Source organism: Pinus tabuliformis, chromosome 5_1 (assembly GCF_031772625.1).
Source record: "Pinus tabuliformis cultivar Carrire ecotype Pingquan chromosome 5_1, CPIR1, whole genome shotgun sequence".
Lineage (NCBI taxonomy): Eukaryota > Viridiplantae > Streptophyta > Pinopsida > Pinales > Pinaceae > Pinus > Pinus tabuliformis.
Window position 1 is genome coordinate 67,171,776 of NC_142305.1, and position 26,288 is coordinate 67,198,063.

A 26,288-nucleotide genomic window follows, 5' to 3' on the forward strand; every position below is an offset into this window, starting at 1 on the left:
CAGTGATCCTCGAGGTACTTAACCTCTTGGATTATACCTTGCTATGAGAGCCCCGAAGAGGCGTAGCAGGATTGGCGGATATCGGTAGAGACAGATGCAGATGGAGCGACGAAGGGACCTACAGTGCAGGAGTCCTAGGACAACGTGAGGCAGCAGTGCAAGATGCACAAAGTTTTTGCAGCAGCGCAAAGGTCAGAGAGGGAGCACTTGTCAATGACAGAGGGAGCTTCAACATCGAGAGTGTTTCTAGCCTAACAGAGATGTCAGAGTTGGGAGATCAGTTACTTACTTCTCAGTAACTGAGTTGCAGTGTAGTAGTTAGAAGTGGCAGTGCTATGGGCAACATGATGCAACATGATGAGAGGGATTACAGGGCAGATGTAGTGGCAGGGCCATGGGCAACAACACAGATACACAGGGAGCTGTCGTACAGATGCAATAGTGGCAGTGGCAGGGCCATGGGTAGTAGTACATGATGCAGCAATGCAGAGGATGTTGGGCAATAGGCCTAGCATCAGCACAAGGATCGATGCCGGATGATCAGGGTGATGCTCAGTGAGGAGTATTATTAGAGCATAGTCCTCGCTAAGAGGGAGTGTTAATTTGGGGTAGCATCGGATGTGCTCTAGCCACGAAAATTGGTGGAGAGGCTAAAGCACATGAGATCTCCAATACCCAGAAATGGTTTGGGCATAATCTAACCAGTTTGGGAGATATTAAAATAATTAATATTTTTAATGGAGTCCCTAAGTCTAAACTTAGGGAAAATAAAATATTAATGTGAATTAATCTAAAACAGAGATAGAATGGTCCAAAAGTCAAAGCCAGATCTAATATTAGCCGTTGATTAGGGACTTAATCTGGGCCGTTGAATTGTCAATGGGAAAAGTATAAGAGGAGGCTTGAGGGTCACTTGGAGAACACACCGAGTTGATCAATAATTCGATTTTCTGGGGCAGGGCTTGCTGAGGAAATCAAAGGAGTGATCAGAGTTACAACTAAGGGGTAGGGAATGCAGTAGCAGGGAGGCAGAGATAGTACTGGGAGCATCATCGCAGAAGACGAGAGAGAGTTGACGCAGACCCAGCCAGAGGCCACACAGAGGTAGCCAGGAGCTGTGCAAAGCCTGAGGAGGGCTAGCATGGGAGACGTAGAGGCTCCAGAGACTGACGCAAAGCCCTGAGAGGCTAGCACTGGGCCAAAAAGGCTGACGCTAGGCCAAAGAGGCTGACGCAGACCCTAGAGGTTGATGCTGGGAGATTTTGTGGGGCAGATTGGGGCTTATATCTATCTTCGACTGAGAGGTACTACTGCCAAGGACATTCTTTGTTGGGTGAGCCATTTCTTTCACCCAGATTGTATTATGAAACTGCTTAATAATAAAACCCTCAGATAGTTGCACTGGTTTTCCTGCATTGGGTTTTCCTGGGACATTGGTCCAAAAATAACGGTGTCACTTGTGTGTTTGTTTTCTTTCAGTTGATGATCTGTAGATGTTGATACTGTACTTGTGTTTATTTTCAGTATTTACATTGTAAATAACTTGTTAAGTAATTAAACAAGTAGGAAGAAATAAACTAGACAATACATGAAGAATTTCTAACAGGTTAGACTTAGAAATTCCAACATTGTTGAATAAGTTGTAGATGACCCTTTTGATCTAGCTTCCTGCAATGTTGAATCCCATTTTCAAGTATCTTATCATAGAGGGAGTAGTCATTTCTTTCAATCCAATAGAGTGATCTCCAGTCTTCCCAGGCCTTAGCTCTGATAACATGTTGAGAAATCAATGCTAGTAGAGTTAGGGTTAGATTTCTCCTTCTTGATAATTAATGGTGAATTATATTGGCTTCTTTTATATCTTTGTTATATTATCTTTCACCAAGCAATCACCGAATCATATGTGTATGGAGATCACAAGAACAAGAGACATAAGATGTAGGCACTCTACTAGGGCAAAACCCCTATCTAGGGGAAAACGCAGTCAAGCTTCTCCCTTCAATAGTTAAGATCAGATAATCCAGGACTCTTCAACCTAGACACAAACCTCCTCCAACCACCAAATCATCCCTTTCTTCCAGCAACTTCGACCTTGCAGCAACAACACTTTGATCCAACAAATCTAGAATTTCGACCTTCCAGCAATAGAATCTTCGACCCAACACTTTCAAAATTTCGACCCTCCTAGTAGCAAAACTTCGATCTAGCAAATAGCCTAGTAAATTCACACAAAAGAGAGAAAGAGATAGCCCAAAACCTTTGACTTGTATTCCTTCCTTCTTCACCTTGAACTTCACGCGTTTCTACACTTGATGTAGATCGAACTTGTTGATTTGATGTCCAAATAGATCATATTTCTGTTGTATATATAGCCTCCTCCATGGGACAAATTGTCTTCTTGTACGCTGACTTCATTAGGTTAGGGACAACTTGGTGTGGAGGTGACAAAATAAATTTTTGACTCAATAATAAATCTTTTTACATGATACGAAATCCCAAGAAGGGTCACATTAAATGGACAATGACTTTAATGAACCAGTATAAAACCTAGAAGTCCACAATGGGGACTTTGACCTATAAAATGATGACCCAAGCATGAAACCCATGCTTTAATAAGTCATTGTAATAATAATAAAATTTCTTGTTCATTCTTTGACTCAAATATAAATATGAAGACCAAACCTAGTTACATTCTTCAACAAGATTTTGTGTTGCAGAACGATGGTGTTGTTGGGTTGCTCATGTTGAGTAGATTGAGAACCCAATGTGAAACGTTTATGAAATGTGGTTTGCATGGAGGAAGTGAAGGCGTGGAGGCTTTAGAGTAGATAGTAATTCGACATATTCAGTAGAAAGAACAAATTTCTCCATCCAATTGGTGTTGGATAGTCCAATGAGTGTTGGGCGAGGATCATTGGTCGTGGGCGCTTCCAACAAATAGATTTCTGTAGATTCGCAAGAGAACGATATTTCATGTCTGTGGGTGTCAACATGCTATGAAGGAATTTGAGTCTTTCGACTTATGGTTGTAAGCTAATCCAAGTAAATTTGTTCAGCAGATTAATAAAATAATTGAGCAGCATAGCAACAACAGGGTGGTTTCCCCCCGAAAGGTTTCCACCAGAAATACTTGTGCTCTTATGTGTGCATGCTTGTGTTAATATTTCTCATGGTTATTATGTTGAGTTTATTGATGTTTTCATATTCAATTAAGCTAATGTTGTAAAAGTGCATATCTATTTGATATTGTGTTAAAAAATTAAAAATGATATAAAGGCTAGTCACCCCCCCTCCTTCCTCCCACCAGTAGTGATTTCGTTTCCAACAAAGATATGCACTATTCACAATGATCAATCTTTTGTAGTTTTTTTAAGCTGAAATTGAACCATAACTTGCATGAACTAGTTCTCTTAGAGTTATGTTCCAAATACATTAAATTCTGAAGTGGCATAAGTAACTTGGACCTCTCCATCAAAAGTTATAGTGTTGGGAACAACGAATACTAAGTTGTATTAATTTGAGAATATCCTTCTCTAATGCCATTTGTTACACTCCAAATTGCATAGAAACTGAAACTATAATGAAATGTTTCCAAAATAATAAGAATGCTATTAAATAATGTGTGCAAGACAAAAACAATTACGGAGACACAATTTCCACTCTAGAAGGAGAAGTGTGACTTTCAACTATCCAAACTAGATATATAACACATTAACCTAAAAAACAATGAAATATGATAGATAATTTTCCATAATGCTTTATAATAGAATGAAAATCATCTAGTAAATTGACCAATCTTCATCTTAAGTCTTTACTAAAAAATCATGGTTTCCATGCCTACACATAATAAATAGTGTCAAACATACTAAAATGGTTGACAAAATTAAATGACCTTGAGTAGTAAATTTAACTTTTGTAGCCCAACTAAGCTATATAAATTCATAAAATTAAAAGGTCATCTTATATGTTGTGTCAAAATGCAAAACAAACCATATAAATTCATAAAACTATATTAACCACAATAGAGCAAATCAAATACAATGTGGATTGAACAAAATATTCATCACTAACATCTGACTACATGAAATAAAGTCAACGTCACTCCACTTGACCAACCTTACATAGTACATTAAGTCATGTAGCTTAACTAAACCATATAAATCCATAAAACCAAATGGAAAGGTCATCTTATATGTTGTTTCAAAATGCAAAACAAACTATATAATTCATAATAATGAGAACTATATTAACAATCACAGAGCAATATCCAATATCATCAAATATCACCGTGGATCCAACAAAATATGCATCACCAACATCCAACTTATACTTTATAGGATACCTAAAATAAAGTCATCATCAATCCACTTCTAAGACGGCATCAACCAGTTGATGAAGAAACCATCAATTAATTGAATTTAGTTTACTCATTTGCATTGTTATTTTGTTTAATCCTTTTCACTAGTTTAGATTCTAGATTTTGGAAATGCCAATCATTTCCACAGTGTAAGATGCATTTTCAAGTGCCTGGAATTAACCTGATATATTATAGACATAAATGTAATTTTTCCAAAAAGGTATTTGATAAATATGAACCATCCTTGGATGTCCATGGAGGTAAAATAATATACAATGGGACCGTATATCCAACATGTAAGTAGAAAGATTCATGGATATAATAATGATATAGAGCTTTATCCAATGTCTTTTTGGAGGCAATACAATTACAACAACTTCTAGGATAAAGCTTTACGGTGTCCTTTAGTATCAAAGCCCAAAGTTTATGATGATGTTTCTTTTGTAAACAATCTTGAATATAAAAGGAATATTCAAGGAAAAAACTCACATCATCTTGCTAGCTGGTAACTTGCAATTTTTTCTTAAACAAACCTTTCAGAACCATATATGGTTCCTATATCCACAAATCTAGCAAATTTTGCTCATCCTTGACTCAAAAACATTGCTATTAATATACAATTTTTAAACTGGTTTCTAAAGCCAGTTATTCACAAGGCTCTTAATCATTTCTCTGCCACAGTTAATCTAACCTGTTTCCCATTACTGCACCATGTGTAAGGATAGAAGTGGTCATTCTTCTTATAAAGAATCATCATGACAGTATTCATTGACACTGAACATGACTGCAGTAAATCCAGTCATTATGGTCACAAGGATGGATATTTGATAATTATCCAAAATATGCATTAGCTCATTTGGTAGCTTTACAAAGCGTAATAAACTAATATGACCCCAGCTGATGTTAAACAACTCTTTGATTAAGTTTGTATAGCTAGCCCATTGGCTCTGATTCTTGCATAACACCCTCATGTCAGTCACTTGAATTAGGTCAATGTCACACACAGATCAAGCTACTGTGAGAGAGGAACACACTCAAGTTCCATCTCTAATGTTCCAGACTCCACGTTTTGCAGTTTCAAGGTTACCTCCTGCTTGACTTGTCCATCAATAAGATTGATAGTACTATCACTTGCAAGTGCATTGTCAGATGTAGCCAGCCATTTTCCAACCTGCACAGGGCCAACGATCCCTGCATTCATGTACGCTTTTGCAGCAGAAACCAGTGGTTCAATATTGACTTCAGCCTCGCCCATGCTGTCATCTGATGAGAAGGTGTCTTTATCAAAGACTTTCTGCAAATGATAAGGACACGTGTTTAAGAAAATTACACTCTAAATGATTTCATTAAAAAACACTAGTGGGAAAATAAGGAAAACCACTCTCAGATGGCATGACTCATGATTTGTTTCACTTTAACCTGCAGAGTATGGTGAAACATTAGGTATGAAGATGCACTAATACAATTTAGATCCGGGAAATGGGCATCTAAATTTACTCACATCAACAATCATATCTCAAGCACATGAAAAAAATAAAAGATGCAATAGTGACAGGAAGCATTCTTGTTCAACACTACACTGAGTTACTGGGAACAAGGAAGCAAGAAAATAAGAGTGTCCATAAATGGACATAAAAATAGAGATGTTTGGCTTCCGGGAGATGCCAATATAGTTTTGTGACCTCAGGACCACTACAAAAAAAAAAATTGTTACTTTGCTGTCTATGTCACATGACACAAGGAAATGGGACACAGAGGACATTATATATATATATATATATATATATATATATATATATATATATATTACAAATTACAAATACAACAATGAAATATAGACAAAAAATCCTTTTCTTAGAAAATAGAACATTTGCAAATTGCAAACCAATTGGAATCCCTTTAAATCTCAAGTTTACTCTTCATCTGCAAAACAAGAGACCATAAGAGTTCTTGCCATCCAGCTGAAAGAATGAAATTAGCTATGTTGCACGGGGATCCGTCCCCCCTTAAAAAACCTGCATACCCTAAGTCCCTGTAGGAATTTACAGGGTAAGTTCCTCAGAAAGAACACCAAAAGGACACCGCTCACAACCAGATCACAGATCAATACACCAGTATTTTTGACGTGGTTAAAACCCTCAAAGAGGGAAACAGTCCACGGCCTGCGCCAACGTGGCTACTACAGGGAATTTATTAATCAAAGAATGAAAATTTACATAAGCTTCTCTCATGCACGGATTACCCGAACAATGACCCTCCATGCGCTTTAAATAGAACTCATGGACCAATCGGGTGTCAAGCCACGGATCAAGTGTCGGTAATACTGAGGAGAGAGTGAACCGTCGGATCACTACATATCGTGACCGTCGGATTGTAAGTTACAAAATGTACAACGGTAAAGAAACACACTTTACCTAACTCTATACCTAACTCTACACTAGACCAAGTTGAACTTAACTATATCCTATGTGTCGGAATATCCTAACATCCCCCCTTAAGAACAACTTGGGATAGGATTGAAGGATTTACAAATATGACACAATAGGAGAAGGAAGGAGGCACTAGAGCCTATCCCCCCTTAGTGACAACTTCCTGAACTCCAAGCATATATCGAAGTTTAGTGAACTTCGGCTCTGTGAGAGCCTTTGTGAAGATGTCTGCAACCTGATCATCTGTTGAACAATATTGCACTTCAAGAACATGGTCATGAATGAGCTTTCCGATGAAGTGCATGTGTAGTTCAATGTGTTTGCTGCGCTGATGCTGGACTGGATCTTTGCATAGCTGAATGGCACTTTGATTATCACACCAAAGTGTGGTTGGATGCTGCTGCTCAAAGCCAAACTCTGATAGGATCTGACGAAGCCACAAGGCTTCCTTACTAGCTTCCACGGCACCACGATACTCTGCTTCTGCTGACGAAAGAGAAATGGCAGCCTGTTTCTTACAAGCCCATGTAATAGGTCTTGAACCAAGAGTGAAGACATAACCGGCAGTAGACTTCCGATCATCAGGGTCACCAGCCCAATCAGAATCAGTGAAACCAACTAATAGAGGAGCTGCTTTGGCACTGTAATGAATCCCAAACTGTACTGTACCTCGAACATAACGAAGTATTCTTTTGGCTGCTTTCCAATGACTTTCACGGGGGTTTTGCATAAAATGAGCAACAAGGCCAACAACAAAGGAAAGGTCAGGACGAGTATGGGTTAAATACAAGAGTTTTCCTACAAGTTGACGGTATAAGGTAGCATCAACTTCAGGAGAAGTACAAGAGACTGAAAGTTTGACTCCAGACTGAAAGGGAGAAGGGGCTGGCTTACAGTCTTCCATGTGAAAATGACGAAGAATATCACAAGCATACTTGGACTGGGAAAGGGAAATACCCTCGTTGGATTGCAAGACTTGAAGACCGAGAAAATAGTGTAAGTGTCCTAAGTCTGTCATGTCAAATTTCTTTTTAAGGCTGGACTTCACATGGTTTATAAGGTTGGGATCACTACCAGTAAGGATAAGATCATCAACATAAAGAACAAGGATGATAAGAGAGTTGCCCACTTTCTTGGTGTAGACAGTATTGTCAGAATAACACCTAGAAAAGCCAGATTCTAAAAGAAAGCTATCCATTTTGGCATACCAAGCCCGAGGAGCTTGCTTGAGACCATAAAGAGATTTCTTAAGTCGACATACAAGACTGGAGTCTGTTTGGATGAAGCCAATGGGTTGTTCCATATAGATTTCTTCATGCAAGTCCCCATGCAAGAAGGCAGATTTAACATCCATCTGATGGACTTCCCATTTTAAAGAGGCAGCAAGGGAAAGAACAAGGCGGATAGAGTTCATTTTGGCAACAGGGGAGAAGGTTTCAGTGTAGTCAATGCCTTCAACCTGTGAAAAGCCCTTAGCAACAAGACGAGCTTTATGTTTATCAACTTTCCCATTTGGTCCATACTTGGTTTTGTAAACCCATTTACATCTAACAAGTTTGCGTCCCTTTGGTAGAGGAACAAGATCCCATGTATCATTTGCCAACAATGAATGATATTCTTCATTCATAGCTGCTTCCCAATGTGGATGGCCTGAAGCTTCTGCAAAAGTGTCAGGATCATGATTTACTGGAGCTTGAGCCAGTAAAGAAGAGGCTCTTTCAAACTGAGAACGTGTACGTCGCTGATCTGTAGGATCACCGGCAAGATCACCTGCTGCATCCCGAGTAGCACGGACCCATCTTGGAAGTTGAGGATCCTGAGAAGGTGGGGGAGGATTGTCATCCTCACTTTCATCATCTGAAGAAGAAATGTTTTCAAAAGTAGAAGAGATAGGAAGAGGTGGCACATCCGCCGGACTAGGCTCGCAGGCCGATTTATTTTCATCAAATTTTACATCTCTTCTAATGATAACATTTTTGGACTTAAATGGAATAAGTCTATAACCTTTTACATCTTCAGAATATCCAACAAAAGTACATTTCTCACTCTTAGGTTCTAAAGCTTTATGCTTTTCATCTGGAATATGGGCCCATGCTTCACTTCCAAAAACACGAAAGTGACTTACATCTGGTTTAATGGAACTCCAAGCTTCTTCTGGAGTGATATTCTTTAGAACCTTAGTAGGAGTGCGATTGATTATATAATTTGCACAATTAACTGCTTCGGCCCAAAAACTAAGACTGAGTCCTTTAGATTGCAGCATACAATTAGCCATTTCCTTTAAGGTGTGATTTTTCCTTTCAGCTACACCATTTTGTTGTGGAGTGTATGGAACAGTATGTTGCATTTGAATTCCATTTTCGGTGCAAAAGTTGATGAATGTGTTTTTAACATATTCTCCACCATTATCAGTTCTTAGCTTAAGAATTTGATGTCCAGATTGTTTTTCAACAAAGGCTTTGAAGGCCAAAAATGTGTTAAATACTTCGCTCTTGAGTTTTAAGAAGTATACCCAAGTGCGTCTGGAGAAATCATCAATGAAAGTTAAGAAATACTTGCAGCCAGAGAATGAAGCAACAGGAAGTGGACCACATAAATCACTGTGCACAAGCTGTAAAGGGGTTGAGGCGTGCCAAGAGGCACGTTTTTCAAAACTGTCCCGATGATGTTTTCCGAGTACACATCCGGAACAAACACCATCTCTGCAAGATACCATAGGAAGACCTGTCACCATATTTTCTTTACATAGATGCTGAAGGGAGCGATAGTTTAAGTGACCAAATCGCTCATGCCAAAGTTTGCTCACTTCATCATTATGAGCAACAAATACTGAGGGAAGATTTGATGACCCAAAGTTGTGAAACTTATACAACCTTGTGGAATCATCAGCAATACCAGTAGCTAGAATCTGTTTAGGATCTCTTAGATCCTTGATTACAACATCATGAGGTGAAAATTCAACAATTTTACCTTCACCTGAATGAGTTATCTGATATACAGATAGAAGGTTGCAGGATAAGGTTGGAACACATAATACATCATTAAACTGACCATTGTCTAGATGAACAGTTCCAGTCCCTACAACATTAAGAGATCTATCATCACCAACATATATATTTTTGGTGTTACAATCATTTAAAGAAGAAAACATGGCTTGGTTTTTGGCCATGTGATAAGAGGCTCCAGAATCAATGAGCCACTCATGAGAATGAGAAGAAGAAGATACATTTAATGCATAACCAGACTGAGATGATTGACAACGACATGCAGAAAGTGCCATTCCTGAAGATGAAGTTGAAGTTGAAGTTGAAGAATGCTCCACATGGATGTTATGTTTCTTCATTGCGGCTTCCAAGGCTTCCATCTTCTTAAAGCATTTAGATTCTAAGTGGCCATCTCGATTACAAAAGTTACAATGTCTATCAGTCTTCTTCCATTTGTTTTTATTGGTCTTATCATTTTGCTGAAATGATCTTTCATTTTGAGGCTGAGTTTGCTTAGGACCCTTGTTTGGTTTAGGACCATTCTTTTTAGGATATGACTTCTTAGGATTCTTTGAATTTGGTTGCTGCTGGGCGGCTAACGCTTTCTTGGAAGAGTTTCCAAGATTAAGAAGACCAAGGTGTAAGAGTTTTTCTTGTTCTCTTATTAAAGAATCACAAAAAGAGTCAAAGGAAGGGGCCTTGTAGTCTTTTCCTTGACAAATGAAAGCTTCCCTTGTAGAATGGAAGGTGGAAACAAATATAGAGTAGGCTGGTCCCAACTTAGTAAGGATGGAATAAATAAGGTTACTATCTTCTTTCTTAACCTTAACACCTTCCAAGAGATATCTAAGGGTCTTGAATTTGGACAAGAAATCTTCAATGCAAAAAAAATTATTAGGATCTAATGTAAGCAACTCATTTTCAAGTTGATGGGCTCTAATTTCATTTTTAATCCCAAAAACTTTAGTGAGTTGTTCCAATGCTTCATGAGGAGTCTCAAGTTCTGCAATATGGAATCTAAGATCAGGAGAAATAGACATCCCTATCAAACCACGTGCTTGATCTTGTCTATTTTCCCATTTTGCAGCCTTGTCTTCATCTTTGGTTTCTTCTCTTGGTCTGTGGCTATTCTGTAGAGACCTTTACTTCTAAGTAAATCTTCCATGTAGGCTATCCATTGGAAGTAGTTAGTGCTGTCAAGAATGACTTGGCATGGACTTTCCATTTTAAAAAAAACTGAAGCTGAAGATGCTGAAAGTAAGTGTTCCAATGGATAGATCTCGAAAAATTAGGCTGTTTTAAAAAAAAACGGCTCTGAAAAAGGCTTCCGGATGAAGAAGTTATGGCTTTTTGAAATTTTTTTTGTTGAAGTTGCTGGCAAAGTGCGCGAATGTGCGGAAATGAAAAAAGCCCGCCCCCACAAAATGGAGACTTGAACCCAAGACCTCTACTCTCTTAAAATAGCTTTGAACCAATTGATCTATACAAAAAATTTGAGAGAGAGAGAGAGAGAGAGGGGGGGGCCTTGGTTTGCGTGCTTGCCTTGAGAAAGCTCTTTTTCCCTACAAAACACAAACACAAAACCCAACACGAACATGCAAAGAAAACGAACCTTATGGCTCGAAGTTAGCTTTAGCCAAAAGACTAGATATTTAAAAAAATGAACCTTGCGGCTCAAAGTTAGCTTTAGCCGAAAAACTAAATATTTTTCTCAATGTTTCTGATTTTCCGAGATCACACTAAGGTGCAGGGAAAAGAGCATACGCATGAGAAAAATCCTTCCTTTCTGTTTCTGATTTGCCCAGATCGCACAGAGTCGTAGGGCAAAGAGCATACACAGAAATGAAAGGTATAGATCCGGTTAAAAAAAAGCTAAATAAACCGAAACCGAAATAAGCAGAGAGAAAATAACAGTAAACTGCAAATAAAGACTGTATACCTCCAGATCTTAAAAATGATGCAGATAGGGCTACCGGAAACCTTTTCGCGTGAAACGAAAGGGGTTCCTCACTGGAACAGATGCTCCGAACACAACAGAGCAGTCCTCTCGGCCCGAAAGCAGTCAGAAACAGTAGATCTAGGAAACGACAGCCGCATGCAGTTCTACCGGCTTCAGATTTGGATCACCAACGGACGCGGCCCTCAAATAGCTCTGATACCATGTAGGAATTTACAGGGTAAGTTCCTCAGAAAGAACACCAAAAGGACACCGCTCACAACCAGATCACAGATCAATACACCGGTATTTTTGACGTGGTTAAAACCCTCAAAGAGGGAAACAGTCCACGGCCTGCGCCAACGTGGCTACTACAGGCAATTTATTAATCAAAGAATGAAAATTTACATAAGCTTCTCTCATGCATGGATTACCCGAACAATGACCCTCCATGCGCTTTAAATAGAACTCATGGACCAATCGGGTGTCAAGCCACGGATCAAGTGTCGGTAATACCGAGGAGAGAGTGAACCGTCGGATCACTACATATCGTGACCGTCGGATTGTAAGTTACAAAATGTACAACGGTAAAGAAACACACTTTACCTAACTCTATACCTAACTCTACACTAGACCAAGTTGAACTTAACTATATCCTATGTGTCGGAATATCCTAACAGTCCCTATGTTCCGGGGACTTGTGGACACTTAGGAGACGTCCCCAAATTGTTGGGGATTTCATTGGGGACTTCCCTGCCGTGCCCAAGACGTTCCAGGCAGATTTCAGGTATGTTCCGGATGGATTTCAGGGACATACTGGAAAGATTTCAGGGATTTTCTGGGCAGATTTCAGGGATAATCTGGGCATATATCTTCAGTTTTGACAATCATGGACATTGATGATTGGACAATATGATCACTTTTCCCATCCATTATTTTTGTATTGCACTGAATCTAAATCTGTTGTACAAGTTGCAGCTCAAAACATGGGTTTTGTATGATGATGGGTTTCAATTGGGTTTCTAGTAATTTAAATATTGTATTTTCAACAACAAAATTACAATAAGCAAAGTCTCTATGTCAAGAAAACAAGAAATGCAACATTTCAAAGGGCTGATCCTTGTGGTTATTGCTCTTGCTTTTTCTCATTTTTCAAGTCATCTCAGCTTTTACATATTGTACATGGGTTTCTAGGAGTCATTCAAGTCCAATGCTTCCACCATCCCAACCTCAAGCATTGTGAAAAACAATCAGATAGTAGTGACTTGGATTGGGTACTAAATGTTTGAATAAATTCCTATTCAATCACCTTCTTAATGAAATATGAATCTAATCTCTTTATAGAATCAAAGTATTTTATAGTGGTTTTCAATACAACTGTAAAAGTTTGCAAAACCTCTTGAGAAGGGAATGCCTTTTACATTTAGCATAATCATCATTAACAAGAAATATGAAGAAAAGCTGTTATAGAGATAGTTCTCTGTCTCATAAACCATTCATGGACTTTATTGCAAATTGAAAATAGTTACACTTAAGTTTCCTAAAGCTAAACTGCATTTTACTCATGTCTAGTGGCCAATAATGAAAAGTCACTCAACCCTTTTTAAGTTGCTTGAAATTTTTCAAAATTGGCAAGTGTTGAGAAATTTAACTAGTGTTGGTCTTCATAATTGTATTTGAGTCATAATGTAATTGTAAAAAGGAAAAAAAAAATTATAAAAGAAAAAATATTTTTAGCAGAGGTTTCATGCTTTATGTTTCTAGGTCAAACCTCCATTGAAGGTTTCTAGGCTTGTGTCACTGTCATTATTTTATAGACCCTTCTTGGGCTTTGAAAATCAAACAACAACTAATAAATGAGTCAAAATCTGTTATATTAGTCCCCTCCACCAAGTCGGTCAGCCCACACTTCATGTCGGCCTCAAAGAGTAGTCTCCAACCACTATTTATAGCAATGGATTCGACCTATTGTGAGTGTATAAGAAGAAATGATTCGATCTGCAATCTACAAGTGAAGAAAATGTGCGAGGAACTGAAGGAAGGAAGGAAAATCATAAGAAAGGACGAGGATAATATATCTAATCTAAGGAAGCCAAAATTTCTAACACACATGCAAGAGATCTGAACTACAGGGAGGAGACAAGAGACTGAAAATCGCAGAAGTGCAGAAGGACAAAGTCCTATTGGATTAGTTGAAGTATTGATTTGAGTTGGCCTCTCTTTGGTGATTTGAAGGAAGATTCTTAAAGGCTGACTTGGTGGATGGAGGAGAGTCTGTGTCATGGTCAATTAGGTCCTAGATTGTCTCACTTTGACTTGGTTCTTCTAGTGGAAAGATTTTGAATGGGTTTTCCCCTTCTAAGGGGTTTTGCCTTGGCTTGGAGCCTATCTCTGGTGCTCTTTATTGTCTTTGTGATCTTCTTGTTGGCATTTGTCTTGACTCTTGATGATGGAAAGAACGTAATAATGAAGTACTTGTCTAAATATCACAAAAACTTGTCAAAAGATCAAAAGGAAATCAAGTTAAAGAACTCTAATCTATATTAACGAACTATAATCTATATTCTGCCCTAGATTTCCAACATGGAATCATAGCTAAGGACATCAGTATGAGGGCAGTTCGAAGGTCACAAAGGCTTCAAGACAAGGAAGAGAAGCTAGTTCTCTAGGACTAAGATCCTAGAAGGAAAATTCAAATGAAGAATTAAACATTCTAGGCATATTTGTAAGACACATTCCCTATGGTTAGACTGTAGCTCTGAGATAGAAAAGCAAAGGAATTTGAAGCACTGGTTGTGGGATCCGAAGTGCTAGGCTACAAGCCTAGACTAGGCCGAATCCTTTGGAAGAGAAAGCAAAGATCTGTGTTCACGTTAGGTCTGACATCACCATCCAAATTTTGGTGTCACCTCAGAAGGTCTGAAATTCAAGTTCTGTGCATCATTATAGAGATGACCAAATCACATTTTTGAGATGTCTTTTGTGAACTAATAGCAGTCCCAATCTCCAGCAAAGACCCTTCTCAAGAAAGAGACTAAAGTTGAGTTGTTTAGAGTCCTTATAAGCCTAGCTGGAAGGTCTATTATGAAACATCACTCACCATATTTGAAGAAGCCACCATATTTGAAGAAGCCAAGATTCCTGTGGAAAAGGACAAAAGTCTTGAGCATATATATATAAGAAGGATGAGCCATGCAGTGATATAAAAGCCGACCTTGAAAGATAGAAGAGAACCTCTACTTTATCAAGTATATTGGGTTGGATTACTGTGATTGGTGGAGCCCTAATAATAGGGTCATACTCAGAATTTTATATCAGGCCTGTAGCAGCCTCTCCATAACACTAGTCATGTCATTATTCACCCTTTAAAGAAGGATTATATTTGTTTTTTGTTGAAATTTGGTACCGGAGGACAGGTGGTTCCCTTAGGCTTTGATCTTTGGCCTAGGGAAAAATGTCCAAAAGAATTTAATTTTTCTCCTAAAGTAACTTTATAATTTTTATAAAGTTAAATCTAATTTAAAAGTGACTTTAAGTGATAAAGTTAATAAGTCTAATTTTAAAGTGACTTTTATAAAGTCAATGAAAAATTAGAAAAGAAATGTGACTTTGGAAATAAATGACTAAGTGGGTCTTTATTAAAGTGGGATGAACTAAAAAATAGAAAATGAGATTTAAATGAGCATTTAATCTCAGCCATTGATCTAAATCTATTTCAGCCATTGGATTTAGGGATCACCCAAAAGTCACTTAGGGTTGGGTTAAGGGAGGAAAAGGAGGAAAAGATCATTCATTTCTTTCATGAGCAGATTGAGAGAGAGTGAGCAAGAGAACAAGGGAGATTTCTGGACAAGGAGGAGAAGGAGGCAGCAGCTTGGCACACATACCAAGGCAGCATTTAAGAAAATCCTTACAGCTGAATGTGCAAGCAGTAAAAGGCAGATTTTTGCTGAGCAAACAGTAAAAGGCAGATTTGTTTTTGCACAGAAATCGAGGCAGCTGATTTTCTGCACAAAAATCGAGGTCCGTACAGCCTGTCCGTACCATCCGTACAGTCCGTACAGCTGTCCGTACAGTGGCCGTACAACATTGTGTTGCTGTTTGGAAATTTCTGGTGGGCTGTGAGGCTCAGAAATCGAGATAAGTTGTAAATTTGCTTGCTGATTTTTGCTGAAAATTTCACACTGTAAAAAGGCATTTTCAGAAATGAAGAAGAGCTCTCGAACTGGTTTTCCCCAAGAGTTGTAGGGGGTTTTTCCAGGGTCAAGTTGACCAAAAATCTCAGTGTTTAAATGTGTTTTAAAGGCTGTTTATTACTGCTGATTTTTATTTCTGCAATTTTCAGCATTCTGTAAAATTTTCAGAATTTGTGTTTTCAGCAATATTTAATTTTTCAACTTGTTAAATGTATGGTTATGGGAAAGGGCATTTAACTACATGGGAGAAATAAGGTGAAACTGAAAACCGGGGTGGGAAAACAGAAATTTCTACATGGTATGAGAGCTTGAGTGCTGAAGGGCAGTTTGGGACAGCAAAAGGAAAAATTACAGCTGCTGATTTTTCACTCAGAAAATTCCAGCAAGCTAATTTTTCATAAACAACAGTTTTATCTTTACCACAGCAGTGCTATTTTTCAGTTTTAGGACAACAAGATGTCATTGGGATTGAGGGTAGAGGATAGGCTGGATGGGCATACAAATTACAGTGTTTGGAAGGAGAGAATGCAGAGTATCTTTGAGGAGGCAGAAGTCTGGGATATCATGGTGCATACCACACAGAACCCTGTTGTTGTTCCTACTGATGCTACTCAGTTGACCGCTTATAATAAAATGAACAACAAGGGTAAGAGGCTGATTCTAGATGGAATCAAAGACCATTGCATTCCTCATGTGAGAGGAAAGAGCAATGCCCATGAGATGTGGACAACATTGTCCAATCTCTACCAAAGTACCAATGAGAACCGAAAAATGGTCCTGAAGGAGAAGCTGAAGAACATTAAGATGGGTAATGATAGTGCAGCTGGATATCTCACAAAGATTACTAATGTGAGAGATGAGTTGGCAGCGATTGGAGAGGCCATTCCACCCACTGAGTTGGTGCGGATTGCAGTGAATGGCCTCCCCCGTTCATGGTTGAACTTTGCTGATGGGGTTTGTGCACGTGAGACCCTTCCCACATGGGAGAGGTTTTGGGATGATTGCATTCAGACAGAGATCAGGAAAGGACAGCTTGGGGCAGCCAAGCCAGTTGAGCAGGATGAGGACGTAGCACTGGTGGTAGGAGGCAAGAAAGGCAAAGGGAAGAAGCAGGCTTACACAAGCGGTGGTGGGGGCAAAGGCAAAGGTAAAGGTAAACAGGGGAACACACAGAAGGACTATTCCAAGGTGAAGTGTTGGAATTGTCAGAAGATGGGACACTATGCAGTTGTGTGTCCAGAGAAGAAGAAGAAGAAGGGGAAGAACCAGGACGTGGCAGCTTCAGCAGAGATTGAGGACTTTGTAGGTCGTTTTGACCAGGAGTTTGCGTTCACTACATGTGAGTCCTCTAGTGCAGGATCACCTGCCACACAGGTTCAGAGGGAGCATGCTTTTCCCTCGATTAGCGGAGCATCTTCAGGTATCTGGTATGTGGACAGTGGGGCTTCACGTCATATGACAGGAGTCCGTGAGTACTTCTCAGAGCTTTCAGAGAGTGGCACTGATATAGAGGTAGTACTCGGTGATGACAGAGTTGTTAGAGAAGTCGGGGTGAGGACACTGACATTTCAGAGGGAGTCCAAACCTCCCTTGAAAGTGTCAGATGTTCTTTATGTGCTAGGGATGAGGAAGAACCTCATCCGTCTCAGCTTTGGAGGACAGAGGATATGAGGTACTGTTCAGGGGAGGACAGGTGTTGATGTATCCCAGGGGCGCTCCAGCTGATTCAGCTAGAGTGATAGGTGTACACCATGCAAAGGTGTACAAGTTTGCATTCCAGCCCCTGTTGGCATTGAGCAGTAGTACCGACAGCAGAGCTAGCAGTTCTGAGCTGTGTGAGATTTGGCACCGCAGGATGGGACACATGTACATGGAGCCTTGAGGACATTGCGGGAGATCACTACAGGTGTGCCAGATTTCAGTACTGATCACTTTGATACTTGCAGAGGTTGTGCGATGGACAAGTTTGCCAAATCCCCTTTTCCCAGCAGTGACAACAGAGCGACTGGGATACTTGATTTGATTCATTCCGATGTGAGCGGTCGGATGTCTCATGTTTCCTTGAGTGGATATGAGTACTATGTTTTATTCATTGATGATCACTCCAGGAGGATCTGGATTTATTTCTTGAAGACCAAGAGTGAGGTCTTCAAGCGGTTTCAGGAGTTTAGAGCTCTTGTGGAGACACAGACAGGTCGGAAGATCAAGTCCCTGAGGTCGGACAATGGAGGAGAGTACACCCTTGGAGAGTTTGTTGACTATTGTGCGGAGGCAGGCATTAGGAGGGAGTTCACTGTTCCTTACAACCCCCAGCAGAACGGGGTTGCGGAGAGGAAGAACAGATCCATCATAGGGGCTGCCAAAGCCATGTTACATGATCAGGGGTTGCCATTGTTCTTGTGGGCAGAGGCCTACAACAAAGCTGTTTACTTGCAGAACAGGAGTCCGCATCGTGCCTTGGGGCACATGACTCCGGAGGAGGCTTTCTCTGGGAAGAAGCCTGATATTGGTCATCTTCATATCTTTGGATGCATTACATACTCCTATATACCCAAGGAGAAGAGGACCAAACTAGAGCCCACCGCAGAGAAGGGTATCTTTGTGGGCTACAGTGAGACCTCAAAGGCCTTTCGGATTTACATTCCTGCACAGAGGAGAGTTGTTGTCAGACGGGATGTGAAGTTCGAGGAGGACAGGGCCTTTAGGAGGTCACGGGAGTTAGAGTATCTGGATCAGCCAGACCCTCAGCAACAGTTGAATCAGTCGCAGGGATCCAGTGGGCAGGGATCAGGAGGATCAGGAGGTACATCTATGAGGATGTCAGGTCCATCAGTGAGCAGTGGCTCGCCGAGCCAGAGGGGTGGTGCTCCGGGCAGCATGAAGAGCAGTTCACAGAGCAGTTCACTAGGGAGTCCACTGATGAACAGTTCACACGGTACCTCAGCTTCTATAGGTTCAGGCGCAGGCAGGAGGACAGCAGACAGACAGTCAGGAGTTCAGGCTACTGATGGTGATGAGGAGGAGGAGTTTCATTCTCCTATGGGAGAAGCATGCTCAGGGAAGAGGAAGCCCAAGTGGCTTCAGGACACCTTGAGAGATGCCACATCTGTTGCTGAGCCGAAGAGGCCGGTCAGAGAGAGTAGACCACCTGAGAGGTTTTGTAGTTATATGGAGATGGTTACCAACATCCTTGACTCTGAGCCTTCTAGCTATGAGGAGGCAGCTAGCCAGCAGGTTTGGAGAGAGGCCATGCAGGAGGAGTATTCTTCTATCATGAAGAATGATGTTTGGGAGGTGGTGCCGAGGCCTGAGGGCAAATTCGTGGTTACTTCCAGATGGCTTTACAAGGTAAAGCATGCTGCAGATGGCAGCATTGAGAAATTCAAAACAAGGTTTGTGGCTAGAGGGTTCTCCCAGGTAGAGGGAGTTGATTATGAGGAGACCTTCGCTCCCGTGGCTCGATATACTTCGATATGCTCCATTATATCGATAGCAGCAGAGATGGGTTGGAAGATCCACCAGATGGATGTGAAGACCACATTTCTCAATGGCTTCATACAGGAGGAGGTGTACATTGAGCAGCCACAGGGCTTTGAGGTGCATGGGAAGGAGTCCCATGTGTGCAGACTGAAGAAGGCCCTTTATGGCCTGAAGCAAGCTCCCAGAGCTTGGTACTCCAGGATAGATACATATTTACAGGGGATGGGTTTCACAAAGAGTGAGGCAGATCCGAACCTTTACTTTATTGTGATTGGTGAGGAGCCTCTCATTCTGGTGATGTATGTGGATGACTTGGTCATTACAGGTGCAGAGAGACTCATAGAGCACTGCAAGAGAGATCTTGCGGCGGAGTTTGAGATGAAGGACATCGGCTTGATGCATTACTTTTTGGGTTTGGAGGTGTGGCAGGAGGAGGGGCATTTCTTCCTGGGGCAGGGGAAGTATATTGTGGAAATCCTTAGCAGATTCCACATGGAGGATTGTAGACCCATGTCGACACCGATGATCACCAACTGGAAGAAGCTTCATGCTTCGGATTCCGAGTTGGTGGATCCCACATTGTACAGGCAGCTGATTGGTTCCTTGATGTATTTGGTCAACACTAGACCAGATATCTGTTTTGCAGTCAACACGATGAGTCAGTTTATGTGTGAGCCTAGGAAGGTTCACTGGGTGGCTGCAAAACACATTTTGTGGTACTTGCAGGGGACAGTGGATTATGGTCTGGACTACAGGCAGGGAGATGGAGTGAGATTGGCAGGATACACTGATTCTGATTGGGCAGGTTGTGCTTCTGATAGGAAGAGCACTTCAGGGTGCTGTTTTGGGTTGGGTTCAGCAGTAGTGTCATGGTTCAGCTGGAAGCAGCAGTCAGTAGCACTGAGTTTAGCGGAAGCAGAGTATATGGCAGCCAGTCTAGCTAGTTGTGAGGCCATCTGTCTTCGCAAGATGTTGTTTGGCTTATTTGGTCAGCTGTTGAGACCTTCAGTGATTTACTGTGATAATCAGAGTTGCATTAAACTCACGGAGAATCCAGTATTTCCACTGGTATATTTCCACTGATGAGCGGGTTGCAGATATTCTTACCAAAGCCTTACCACGGGGCAAGCATGTCTACTTCAGAGACAAGATGGGTGTGGTGAGGAACACCTTCCTCGGTAAGAGGGAGTGTTGAAATTTGGTACCGGAGGACAGGTGGTTCCCTTAGGCTTTGATCTTTGGCCTAGGGAAAAGTGTCCAAAAGAATTTAATTTTTCTCCTAAAGTAACTTTATAATTTTTATAAAGTTAAATCTAATTTAAAAGTGACTTTAAGTGATAAAGTTACTAAGTCTAATTTTAAAGTGACTTTTATAAAGTCAATGAAAAATTAGAAAGGAAAAGTGAGTTTGGAAATAAATGACTAAGTGGGTCTTTATTAAAGTGGGGTGAATTAAAAAATAGAAAGTGAGATTTAAATGAGCATTTAATCTCAGCCATTGATCTAAATCTATTTCAGCCATTGGATTTAAGGATCACCCAAAAGTCACTTAGGGTTGGGTTAAGGGAGGAAAAGGAGGAAAAGATCATTCATTTCTTTCATGAGCAGATTGAGAGAGAGAGAGCAAGAGAGCAAGGGAGATTTCTGGACAAGGAGGAGAAGGAGGCAGCAGCTTGGCACACATACCAACGCAGCATTTAAGCAAGTCCTTACAGCTGAATGTGCAAGCAGTAAAAGGCAGATTTTTGCTGAGCAAACAGTAAAAGGCAGATTTGTTTTTGCACAGAAATCGAGGCAGCTGATTTTCTGCACAAAAATCGAGGTCCGTATAGTCTGTCCGTAGTACGTACAGTCCGTACAGCCGTCTGTACCGTCCGTACAATGGCCGTACAACATTGTGTTGCTGTTTGGAAATTTCTGGTGGGCTGTGAGGCTCAAAAATCGAGATAAGTTGTAAATTTGCTTGCTGATTTTTGCTGAAAATTTCACACTGTAACAGACATTTTCAGAAATGAAGAAGAGCTCTCGAACTGGTTTTCCCCAAGAGTTGTAGGGGGTTTTTCTAGGGTCAAGTTGACCAAAAATCTCAGTGTTTAAATGTGTTTTAAAGGCTGTTTATTACTGCTGATTTTTATTTCTGCAATTTCCAACATTCTGTAAAATTTCCAGAATTTGTGTTTTTAGCAATTTTTATTTTTTCAGCTTGTTAAATGTATGGTTATGGGAAAGGGCATTTAACTACATGGGAGAAATAAGGTGAAACTGAAAACCGGGGTGGGAAAACAGAAATTTCTACATTTTTGTGTTTGTAGAAGTCCTAATTTGAGGGTCAAGCTTGCAAGAGAAAGCTACAGGATTCTCAAGAACAAGATTCTACTGTAATAAGCAGTAAAAAGGAAGTTCGTAGCAGCTCCTGCTAGAAGTAATCTTGTAATCTTACCTCCTTGGAAGCTACAATCAATGATAGAAGAAGCATCAAGCATCTTGCACCAGCCTGTGAGAAAATTCTTTCTGAGATCCTGTAGCAATTGAAGAACAATAGCATTGCCCATCGTTCTTTGAAATCTTATTAAAAGAAATCCTTGGAGGAAGCAGTTTTGTTGTTGAAAACAGTGTTAGAAGAAGTCAGACAGATGAGGATCTACACCTTATAGGAAGATCATGGCAACTAAGGAAGTAAAAATATCTTGGACAATGTAATCAAGGAGAAAGCTTCAAAGCATTCCAGCAGCTCCCAGTGATCATGAAGAACTAAGATATGTGGTCCTTGACTTTAAGGAACATATATTTATTTATGTTCTTACAAGATCTAATCTATATTAGATTAGGGTTCTGCAAAAGAAAAAAATGTTTTTTGGTTCTAGGGTTTGTGACATCTTAGTTCTTGTAAACCCTAGTTCAGAAACCCTAATCCTATAATTTGAGCTTATTAACGTGTAGAGAGTCTAAGGAGAAATTATAAACCCTAGCAAGTTTAGATTTGAATGTAAAACCCTAGAATCGATATTTAGGGTTTGGATCTAAAAATCCCTAGTTTCTCATTATAATCTTGTACTTGTATATTTTTGGTACTTGTCAAATAAATGCTGCAGATACATAAATAAATGTTGATACTTTAAGGTAAGAGGGAGGCCTTCAAGAGGAAGCCCTGCAAGGTTCATGAAAGAAGTAACTCAAGGTATGTATAAAGACTTATAGTAGGTCTTCATCATTTAAGTAGGTTCACTCATTTTATCTTTAAATACTCTCTATTACTAACTCTTTCATGTCTAGTGATTTGTTATAGAATCATAAAGACTCTTATATTGTTAAAGATGATTGATCTTTAGATCAAATCAATCCTTATCATATTATCTATCTTTTACTCACTTTGGTAAAACCCTAACCTTTACGGTTCACTGTAAAACCCTAGCCTTTTAATGCTTAGGGTATGTTGATAGTGAAACCCTAACCTACTTAGGGCATATTAATAAAGTCTAGAACATATGATGAAATCTGTCAGGCCAGGGTAACTCTAGAATGAGCGAGAGAGAAAACTGATTTTATTATTCATTAGCTAACTCATATTTATATACATAAATACAACGGATCAGTTCATCTTCCTGATGACTTTCCAGTTCACCCATCCGTTTCGGATTAGGTGTCAACATTCCCCCCCTTAATCTGAAGGGATGTTGGTGAGTCCAAGCATCGTTCTGAATCTTTCAAGCTTTTCTCTTCCAAGCGCTTTGGTGAAGATGTCTGCAATTTGCTCGTTTGTGGAACAATGACGGAGATGGATTGTTTTGGCCTCAACATGATGTCGGATAAGATGATATTTAGTATTGATGTGCTTAGTACGATCATGGAACTTTGGGTTCTTGGCCAACTTTATTGCAGATGTGTTATCAATCATGAGTGGAGTTGATTGTATTTGTTTTACCTGCAAATCTTCAAGAATTTTCCTGAGCCACACAATTTCTTTCGTTGCTTCAGCTGCTGCCACATATTCTGCTTCTGTTGTGGAATCTGCTGGTACTGATTGTTTGCGTGATCTCCAGGAGACAACTCCTGATCCAAGACTCATAGCATATCCTGAAGTAGATACCCCAGTTTCTTTGTCTCCATCGAAATCTGAATCAGAGTATCCAATCAAGTTGAAGTCGTCCACCTGTGTATACTTGATTCCAAGGTCTTGAGTTCCCTTCAAGTACCTTAGAACTCTTTTTGCAGCAGACCAATGTCCCTCACAAGGCTTTTGCATAAACCTAGAGAGGATTCCAACAACAAATGAAATGTCTGGTTTGGTAGTAGTGAGGTAGATGAGACTTCCTACAAGCTGTCTATACTTTGTTGCATCCTCAAATTCCTTTCCTTCAATAGATGTGAGCTTCAAGTTTTGTTCCATTGGAGTACAAAGGGGATTGCACTCTGTCATGCCAAATCTGTTTAACAAATCTCCAATGTATTTCTTTTGAGAAAGAAATATGGACTTTGGATGTTGGGTTACTTCAATGCCAAGATAGTAATGAACATAGCCCAAATCAGTCATTTCAAATTTTTTTCCTAATTCTTTCTTTATGGATGCAATATAGCTTTCATTGTTCCCTGTCATTAAAAGATCATCTACATATACCACAAGATATACAACTGTTTTGCCAACTTTCTTGATAAATAAAGTTGCATCATCAAGATCAAAATGATTGAAGTTGAGTTTCAGAAGATGCTCAGTTAGTTTTTCATACCAGGCTCGTGGTGCTTGTTTGAGGCCATACAAGGACTTCACAAGTTTGCATACTTTGTGTTCATGTCCTTTCATAGCAAATCCTTCAGGCTGGGACATAAAAACATTCTCTTTTAGATCTCCATTCAAGAATGCAGTTTTTACATCCATTTGATGGACTTTCCAACCGTTCTGAGCAGCTAGTGCAAAGAGTGTCCGAATGGTTGCCCATTTTGCTGTGGGGGCAAAAGTTTCCTCATAATCGACCCCTTCCTTCTGTGCAAAGCCTTTTGCCACAAGCCTAGCTTTGTGCTTGTCAAGTGAGCCATCAGCTTTGTACTTGTTCTTGTAGACCCACTTGCAGCCAATTGGTTTGGTTCCAAATGGAGGATCAACCAGCTTCCAAGTGCCATTCTTTATGAGGGCATCATACTCCTTCTGCATCACTTCTTTCCATTCATCATGAGAAGCAGCTTCTTTGAAGGAAGTTGGTTCAAAATCTGTAGACAAGTTCAATTCACAATCATAAGTAACATCCATATCAACAGGTGAATTAGAGTTATCTACATCACCTCCATCTTGTCGGTTTGTATTTCTGGTTCCTGTTTTTCCAATTTCATCAGGATGAACACTTTCAAGTGTCTTTGTCAGCCATTTTGGGGGACCTTTCTGAGATGGTCCAGGCTGCTCTGTTGATTGAGTTGGGTCTGAATCAAGATTGAGTCTCCCAATTCTATCAATTACATCACTTAAATCATCATCCGTTGTTGGAGTGTCATGCAGGGGAGATTGTTCTTCAGAAGAAGATTCCACATGCTGATCTAGTATAGGAATCCCCCCTTCAAGATGTGGAATCTGATTATCAAACTCTTGAAATGATTTCGGTTTTGTGAATTTATCCAAGCGATCAAGTTGCCGCTCAACAACACTGTCAGATTTGGATGATTCAAGAAAAATGACATCTCTAGATAAAACAAACTTTTTATTTACTTCATCATAGAGGCGGTATGCTTTAGATGTGTTTGAATACCCCAGGAAGATACACTTACGACTTCTAGCACCAAGTTTGTTTCTATGTACCTTTGGTATTAAAGCATAACAGGTGGAACCAAAAATCCTGAGATGTTTTACCGAAGGAACATGTCCATACCACAATTCATAAGGAGTCTTGTTTCTTATAGCACTAGATGGACATCTATTCTTTATATATGCAGCACATAGAACAGCATCAACCCAAAACATTGTCTTTACATTTTTGAAGAAAAGCATGGATCGTACCATATTCAAAATTGTTCTGTTCATTCTTTCAGCTACACCATTCTGTTGAGGATTATAAGGCACAGTTGTTTGATGTTTAATCCCATGTTTGCGAAGATAGTGTTCAAATTCATTTGATGTATATTCTTTTCCATTATCAGTGCGAATAGACCCAATATGAGATTGTGCATCATTTTCAATCCATTTATGAAAATTCTTGAATGTTTGAAAAGCATCAGATTTGTTCTTCAATAAATAAACCCAACACATTCTGGTGTAATCATCAATAAATGTCATGATATATTTATTTCCATTTGCAGAAGAAACAGGCATTGGACCACATAAATCTGAATGAATGAGTTCAAGCTTCCTATGTGCTCTTGAATGTGAATCATGAAAAGACTGTTTGCTATGCTTTCCTAGAATGCAAGCATCACATTGCTTATGTTTTCTAGGAATTGTAGGCAAACCAGCAACACCATTTTTCTTCAACAAGCGGAGACTATCATAGTTTAAATGTTCAAATCTAGCATGCCATAATAAACTTGATGGAAGTGTACCTTCTTCATGATGAGAAATATATGAAAAATGTTGTGCATGAGCAGAGGTTCCTTGCAGTTTAAGAAGTCTTTCTTCTTCTATACCCCTCATGACAAGTGAATGGTCAGATGCCTTTCTTACCTCAAGCTTTCCATCAAACATATGAATGGAGTGACCTTGCTGGCGGATGTGGACCAGGGACAGCAAGTTTCTCTTGAGCTGTGGGAGATATAGAACATGATCCAGAAGAAAATCTGGAAGACCAGGCAGTTTAAGCCTGAATGTGCCAAGCCCTGATGGCTTGATTTTTGACTGATCTGCAAAGTATACTGCTCCATCAACATTGTCAGTGAAATCTTCAAAAAATTCTTTCCTATGAGTCATATGACAGGTTGCTCCTGAATCAA

The 26,288-nt window shown here is 39.9% G+C and overlaps 1 protein-coding gene across 4 annotated transcripts in view; it reads right to left on the minus strand.

Moving 5' to 3' along the window:
* Positions 1–5,200: 5,200 nt before the first annotated feature.
* Positions 5,201–26,288, minus strand: part of LOC149163480 (ADP-ribosylation factor GTPase-activating protein AGD12-like) — a 210,658-nt gene continuing 189,570 nt past the window's right edge. For all 4 annotated transcript variants that reach the window (XM_089431744.1, XM_089431745.1, XM_089431746.1 and 1 more), the window contains one exon: positions 5,201–5,651. In XM_089431744.1, the coding sequence (XP_089287870.1) occupies positions 5,370–5,651 (282 nt within the window). In that variant the 3' untranslated portion in view covers positions 5,201–5,369. The remainder of the gene's footprint in view (positions 5,652–26,288) is intronic.